The 7,691-nt window shown below is 42.6% G+C and overlaps 1 protein-coding gene across 1 annotated transcript; it reads left to right on the forward strand.

Annotated features, from left to right (window-relative positions):
• The first annotated feature begins 5,394 nt into the window (after positions 1 to 5,394).
• On the forward strand, positions 5,395 to 7,044 carry LOC141775893 (SCAN domain-containing protein 3-like). Its single transcript, XM_074649633.1, has 2 exons — positions 5,395 to 5,777; positions 6,087 to 7,044. Exons 1-2 carry the CDS (start codon positions 5,395 to 5,397, stop codon positions 7,042 to 7,044), a joined length of 1,341 nt encoding a protein of 446 aa, XP_074505734.1.
• Positions 7,045 to 7,691: the final 647 nt, after the last annotated feature.

Genomic DNA, 7,691 nt, shown 5'->3' on the forward strand with positions numbered 1-7,691 from the left:
GGAGTCGCCATTTTTGGAGGGTAGCATATGAAGCTATGGTAGTTGTCATTATCTGTCACGGGACTATTCATCTGTCATCTGTCAATCTTTTATCATCAGAAATGTAGAAAGTAAGTGCAAAAGTCAAATACCCATATAAAGATAAGCTGACGGAGGCAGAGGGGTGATAGAATTATACAATTGAAGTTAGTTAATGATATTGATCCTTACGAATTAGGAGAACCTTCACAGATCGCCACCCATTGCTGTAACTGATGTGTTTTGGCGTTAGTGTCTACACCTTTCCAAATCTTTGGAGGCCCATGTCCACTTTACAAACAGGAGGATAAAGGACCTTTAGAGCTACAAGCCAAATGCCAGTTACTCACTACATGTAGTATATTGATTGCAAATTGGGAGCATGTTAGCAGTTAGCTCAAAGCACTGCTGTCTGCTAGCATCTCCTCCTATGTCTTTTTTTTTTTTTTAATATGTAACTGGTATAGCAAGAAGTAAGCATTACAGGAAATAAAATAAAAATAAACAAATAAATAAACAAGAAAAACATTTGCTTATTAGGTTTTTATGACAACACAAAAATTGTCAAATAACTGAAAATCCTTTTCTCTTTGTATTAGCATGTGCACTGCATGGAGCTATCCCCAAGATTTTAAATAAATAGTGGCATGTAAGGCGGTAAGAATTAAAAATGCATGGAAATAATTTATAAATTTAGCACTTTTGACATGTTTTATGTACCCACCCCAAAGACGACAAAAAACTTGAAATACATTGTCCACTTAAAAAATCACCTCATGAAAATTGATGGTTGAATGGATGCTTTTCTGCTTTGATACATGTTTTCACCAAAGGCAATCAACCATGTACTGTATGGGTTAGTATCAGAACTTAAGAAGCTAAGCATGTGCAAGTAGTTCTACTGAACAACTAAGTATTTTGACTGTGAGACAAATTTTGTGTGTGTGTGTGTGTGTGTGTGTGTGTGTGTGTGTGTGTGTTTGCGTACGTGTGTGTGGATGTGTAGCTTTGTCACTGCATGTGCAATAGCCTGTGTAATGAGTCCCATCATCTCCTGTACACAGAATGTGTCTAGGCACCAAGTGACCGTTGGTAATGAAAAGAACAATATAATGATGCATCGTAAATGTTGGGCAGAAGAAAGTAGCCTTTAATGCAGGGCTGTTTTAAACAGATACAACAGCAAGTATTGCACACCACCCCTCCTTCCACTGTTATTATTACCTGGCGTGTTACTGTTTATGTGTGTGTGTCTGGACCAATTGTGATTAATTGTGTAGCATCAATTACAATGTTTTTTTGGGGGGGGGGGGGGTTCTGAATTGTAATGGTTACAAATCACCATCACCTCAGTGTTTGCATTTTTTGCTAATGCATAATGGATGGTGTTAGCCAGCCACTTCTTCCCCCCAACCATTATCCCAATTACCACTGCACTTTATGCCACCATTACAATCATTGTTATTGTTACACAGTGGGCTAGGAGAACAATTTTATAGTTTCCTTTCTGTCCCATTACCATTAAGAGTGTCAAGGCTAATTTGTGAAGGCCTGTCCCATCATAAATCTATCCTGCATCGGTCTGCTTTTAGTACTGCAGTCTAACACTGATGGCTAAAAAGAAAAACAAAGTTTGATTCCCTAAATTGTTGTCAGACAAATGTTGAGAAGCAGGGGATACTGATTGTATTCATTAAACTTTGTTGTCTTATCATTGACATCACTTAAACCAAGTTTAACTGTTGTTTTTTACCACTTGGGGTCAGCAGAAACAGAGTGTAAACACCACATTGACATATCATCAACTTATGAAGTGGATATGAAAAACTGGCTAGAGAACAATCAGCTTTCTACACTTCCAGGAGATTCGGAGTAACATTAACATTAATTTGGAGTCATGTTTCTGGTGATGTGATAAATGCAAGTCCAATATCAACTCTTTTTTAGCTCTGTTTTTGGTCTCCACCAACTCCTGAGGGAAATATCTGTCTCTTTAGCTGCTAAATGATCCACTATGTTCACCAGCTAGTCTCTAACTCTGTCTGCCTGCTGTTTGGTGCTGGGCAGGTAGTGTAGGTACAGCAAGTTTTTCAGGGCTTTATTCATGAAAACAGCTGCCTGCTGCATCTGGAAATGAGGTTGATGAGAGCAGTGAGAGTCGATCAAAACAATTGTTGGCCAGACAGCCAAAACCATTCACCATATTCTTACTAGCAAAAGTTGTCATACAGAATCAATGCCTGTCATTTGTTGATGTTGCAATTAACTATTTTGTCAGAGGAGACATCACCACCCTGTTGGCCTATTAGTTTGATATAAACTGGAAAAAGCCAGCCATCCTTTGACAGTCGTCCATAAATACAGTAAATATAAATCATTAATATAGTCTGCTATATTAAGGCTAAAATACACGTTTATCACCAGGAAAGTCTACTTTCATTCACTATTTATGTATGTATACATAAACTGGAAAAACAAAGTTCGGAAACCTGTGTTTGGTGGATTATTTCTCTGTTGTTACAATGCTAATGGTCATTGTATTTTACATCGTTGGAAAGCCTGTTTATTTACCTTCGCAATGATGTCCAACTTGTAAGGATCAAGCATTTGTGGGATGAGCAGCACAGCTGATTATGTGGGTAGCGCCCAAGAAAAATTTGGTAAAATGCTCCGTCAATGGTAAACAGTGTATTCTCCTGTTGGTATTGACTCTTGTTTTGAGTTGTTTGGTGGATTGGATGATTGAACTCTCTATCAGTAACAAGGAACAAACAAGACATATTGGCAATTTTACACTTTATTCATTTAATACACGGTCATGAGCCTCAGTAGCGGTGGAAGATCCATACGCAGCCACAACAGCCTGGCACCTCCTCCTCATGCTGGTCACCAACCTGGTCACACGTTGCTGTGGGATGTCGTTCCATTTCTCAACCAGGGTTCGTTGCAGGTCAGCCAGCGTGGTTGTGTTGGTCACTCTAACACGTACAGCACGCCCAAGCTGATCCCACAAGTGTTGAATTGGGTTGAGGTCTGGACTCTTGGCAGGCCGTTCCATTCTCTCTACTCCCACATTGTGGAGGTAGTCTGTGATAACCCTGGCTCTGTGGTGGTGAACGTTGTCATCTTGGAGGATGAAGTTAGGTGCCAGATTGTGGAGATATGGGATCGCCACTGGCTGCAGAATCTCATCCCGATATCTCCCTGCATTGAGATGGCCTTCAATGATGACAAGCCTTGTTTTGCCAGTGAGGGAGATGCCGCCCCACACCATGGCACTGCCCCCACCAAAAGCTGTTACTCGATCGGTTCAACAATCAGCATAGTGTTCTCCACGTCGTCTCCATACTTTGACCCTGCCATCCAACTTTCGCAGACAGATCCTGGACTCATCACTGAACATGACATTCCCCCACATGTTCAGGTTCCATTGTCTGTGTTGCGACACCAGCGCTAACCGGCCTGACGTTGAAGGGCAATCATTACAGGCTTCCTGGTAGCCTTATGAGAACACACTGTTAACCATTGGCAGAGCATTTTGGCAAATTTTTCTTGGGCGCTACCCACATAATCATCTGTGCTGCTCATCCCACAAATGCTTGATCCTTACAAGTTGGACATCATTGCAAAGGTAAATAAACAGGCTTTCCAACGATATAAAATACAATGCCAATTAGCATTGTAACAACAGAGAAATAATCGACCAAACACAAGTTTCCAAACTTTGTTTTTCCAGTATATTAGCAATATGACAGCGGGCTAACGCTAGCTAACGTTGGCTAACGTTGGCTAACATCACAATCCACCCGTGTTTCTCAAGATTTATTTTCACACCTTTTTTTTCCCTTTTTGTTATCACAACCTTTTTCTGGCACTGTGCAGCATGTGAGCCCTACTGTTTCCACCATGATAACAATACAGCTGCAACAAATGTCTTCTCCTGGTGGAAGAGAGCTGTTCGCGACACCATGCTGGGTTCAGTGCATATCCATGTGCACAGCGCCCAAATTTGGCTTTGCTCGATGCAGCGAAAAGCCATCATGGCCCAGCACCAGCCATCGGAAATAATGGGTTTCTGTGCGCAGGAGTGCTGTTGTCGCATTGTCTCTGAAAGAGCCTACAGTCAGTGTGAGACAGAGAGAACAAAGGAGAGTACTAAGAGAAAGAAATACTCAAGCAGGGGCAAAAAATTAATTAATGAAAACTGACGAATTTATGCCAGATATTCACGCAATTTCATGTTGGAGGGGCAAATTATTGTGTATTGTTTCTTGAGAATTAAAAGTGCATCACATTCACATAAAAATGCTGTTGCAGTGTAGTTATTATTTTACTCTTTTCATTCTTTAAAGTCACCAGAATGCAGGAAACAAAGTCTCTGAAACCCCCAGACCCACGGCTGGGGTTTTATAATCCAAAACAAACACATCGCTAACGTTAGCATTAGTCAACATTGAGATTAGCCAACATCAGCTAACGCTGCCGGACACAATATGAACAAAACAATGAAAGTAAAATGTTAACGCACTTTGAACAGCTTGCTGTTTTGTCAGAGGAGACATGAGCCTGTATTAGTTTAATTAGTAATAGGACAGCTGAGCGAAGTGCGGTAACATGTTACTTTCTATGTTTTGTATGTTGTGGCAGTGTTAGCTGAGGTTGGCTAATGCTAACGTTGGCTAATGCTAACGTTAGCTATGTGTTTGTTTGCCAGGTGATGTTTGTGTTGGTCAGCTGAATGAGCTAGTCTGGTAAACTATGTAACATCTTTATTTTAGTTTCAGTCAAAGACTACAATGAATAATCATAATAAAACCAAGTTGAGGATCATGCCCATTCATCACATGGACACACTCCTAGACCACCACATCATGCATGTTTGCACACACACACACACACACACACACACACACACTCCCTTTCTTGGCTTCCATGGCTACCCCTATAGCAGCGGTCCCCAACCCCCGGGCCGCGGACCGGTACCGGTCCGTGGGTCATTTGGTACCGGGCCGCACAGAAAGAATAAATAACTTACATTATTTCCGTTTTATTTATTATCTGAATCTGAATGATGTTTTATTTTGAAAAATGACCGGATTCTCTCCGTTACATCGTAGTGATACGTTAACGCTAAAATTTAACCCACAAGCTAGCAAAATGAGTAAAAAACAGACGTCTTTGGAGAGTTTCTTTGGGAAGGGGAAAAGGCCCAGTGAAGAGACAGAAGAAGGGCCAACGACTTCCAAGAAAAAGAAAGCTGCATTTAACAGACAATACCAGGAGTCCTACTTAAAATATGGATTTATCGCGACAGGTGACTCCCACGCACCAAGCCCGCTCTGCATACTATGCGGCGACCGGCTCTCTAATGAGGCAATGAAGCCTTCAAAACTGCTTCGCCACTTGGAGACCAAGCACCCTGCATTAAAAGACAAGCCTTTGGAGTATTTTGAAAGAAAAAAGCGGGAACAAGAAGGACAGAAGCAATTACTGAGGGCCACCACATCAACAAATGCGAGTGCACTGAGAGCATCATACTTGGTGGCTAACCGTATTGCTAAGGCTAAGAAGCCATTCACTATTGGTGAAGAATTGATTCTGCCCGCCACTAAAGACATTTGCCGTGAACTTCTAGGAGAGGCTGCGGTTAAAAAGATAGCACAGGTGCCTCTGTCGGCTAGCACCGTCACTCGGCGCATTGAGGAAATAGCAGAAGACATTGAGACACAATTGTTGGAGAGGATTAATACATCACCGTGGTACTCACTCCAGGTTGACGAGTCTACAGATGTTGACAACAAGGCAATACTACTTGTTTATGTGCGATATCTTTATCAGGAGGATGTGCATGAGGATATGTTATGTGCACTATCGTTGCTAACCAAAACCACAGCCACAGAACTATTCAAGTCGCTGGATGATTATATGTCAGGGAAACTGAAATGGTCCTTTTGTGTCGGCATATGCACAGACGGAGCTGCTGCCATGACCGGACGGCTGTCTGGTTTAACTGCTCGGATTAAGGAGGTTGCACCTGAATGTGAATCTACGCATTGTGTCATTCACAGGGAAATGCTGGCTAGCCGAAAAATGCCACCAGAACTTTCCAGCGTATTGAATGATGTTGTTAAAGTTATTAACCACATCAAAGCACACGCCCTTAACTCGCGCCTGTTTGAGCAGCTTTGTGATGAGATGGACGCGGAGCACAGACGCCTTCTCTTATACACAGAAATAAGATGGTTATCCCGAGGGAAATCGCTGGCCAGAGTGTTTGAGTTACGAGAGCCGCTGCAGAGATTTCTGTCAGAAAAGAAGTCACCGCTGGCAGCACATTTCAGTGACGAGGAATGGGTCGCAAAACTGGCTTACTTGTGCGACATATTCAACCTGCTCAATGAGCTCAATCTGTCACTTCAGGGGAAAATGACAACAGTCTTCAAGCTGGCAGATAAAGTAGCTGCATTTAAAGCCAAACTGGATTTGTGGGGACGGCGCGTGAACAGAGGCATATTGGACATGTTTCAAACATTAGCGGGGATTTTGGGTGAGACTGAGCCCGAGCCTTCATTCTCCCAGCTGGTGCACGATCACCTGTCTTTGCTTTTAAAAGAGTTCGAGCGCTACTTCCCAACCACAAAAGACCCACGAACTGCCAAGGAATGGATCCGCGACCCATTTGTCAACAAACCAGGAGAATCCAGCATGTCTGTGCAAGAAGAAGATCAGCTGCTGGAGATCGCAAATGACGGCGGCCTTAAAAGTGTGTTCGAGACAACAACTCTGCCGGTGTTCTGGATTAAAGTCTCGGCAGAATACCCTGAGATCGCCACAACAGCACTGAAAACCCTGTTGCCATTTCCGACATCCTATCTGTGTGAAGCGGGGTTTTCTGCAGTGACAGCAACCAAAACTAAATTACGGAGTAGACTGGACATAAGCAACACACTTCGGGTGTCACTGTCTCCTATTACCCCTAGATGGGACCGTCTCGTTGCAGAGAAACAAGCTCAGGGCTCACATTGATTTAGCGTTATGGTGAGTTAATTTTTTCATGCACTTTATATTCGTTTTTGTGGTGTATCTGTATCTTATTTTTGTAGGCATGTTTAAACGTTACCATAGCGACCAGAGAGCGTTAGGGGGCAGAGAGGATGATACTCATGTTATGTTGTTGGCGCGATGTTAAGAGGACGCTGCTAATAAAGTTGCATATGAGTACACAGTGCATTCACGTTTATTATTATATTTACAATATACCACTGTTTTTATGCCGGTCGTATCATTTTATTTTGTTGTATTTATCCACCACACCTTGAAGGCCTGTCCGTGAAAATATTGTCTGACGTTAAACCGGTCCTTGGCGCTAAAAAGGTTGGGGACCGCTGCCCTATAGGACTCCTTCCCCAATAGAATCTTTCCCTCATGGGAACCACGCCTGTTGGCATTCCCATAAAACAATCGCAATATTGTTTCAATAATATACAGAACGTTTCTCACAGTTCTGGTATATAAGTGGGGGATAATGTGCAGCGAGCCGGTCATTGTTGTGAAATAAACCCCGACAGGGGGCTGCAGCACCCCAACACGGAGTGGAGGGGTCTCTCATCACCCTGAAGGGGATTCTTTCACTACAATGACCCGCTAGCTGTACATTATTCTGCTTATTACAT

This window comes from Sebastes fasciatus, chromosome 10 (assembly GCF_043250625.1).
Source record: "Sebastes fasciatus isolate fSebFas1 chromosome 10, fSebFas1.pri, whole genome shotgun sequence".
Taxonomy (NCBI): Eukaryota; Metazoa; Chordata; class Actinopteri; order Perciformes; family Sebastidae; genus Sebastes; species Sebastes fasciatus.

Excerpts from the sequence above, each read along its gene's own strand:
- LOC141775893 (XM_074649633.1), top strand. The coding sequence starts at position 5,395 with ATGAAGCCTTCAAAACTGCTTCGCCACTTGGAGACCAAGCACCCTGCA. Across the intron at positions 5,778-6,086 it reads AGGATTAATACATCACCGTG|GGAAATGCTGGCTAGCCGAA; the intron begins GTACTCACTCCA and ends TGTCATTCACAG.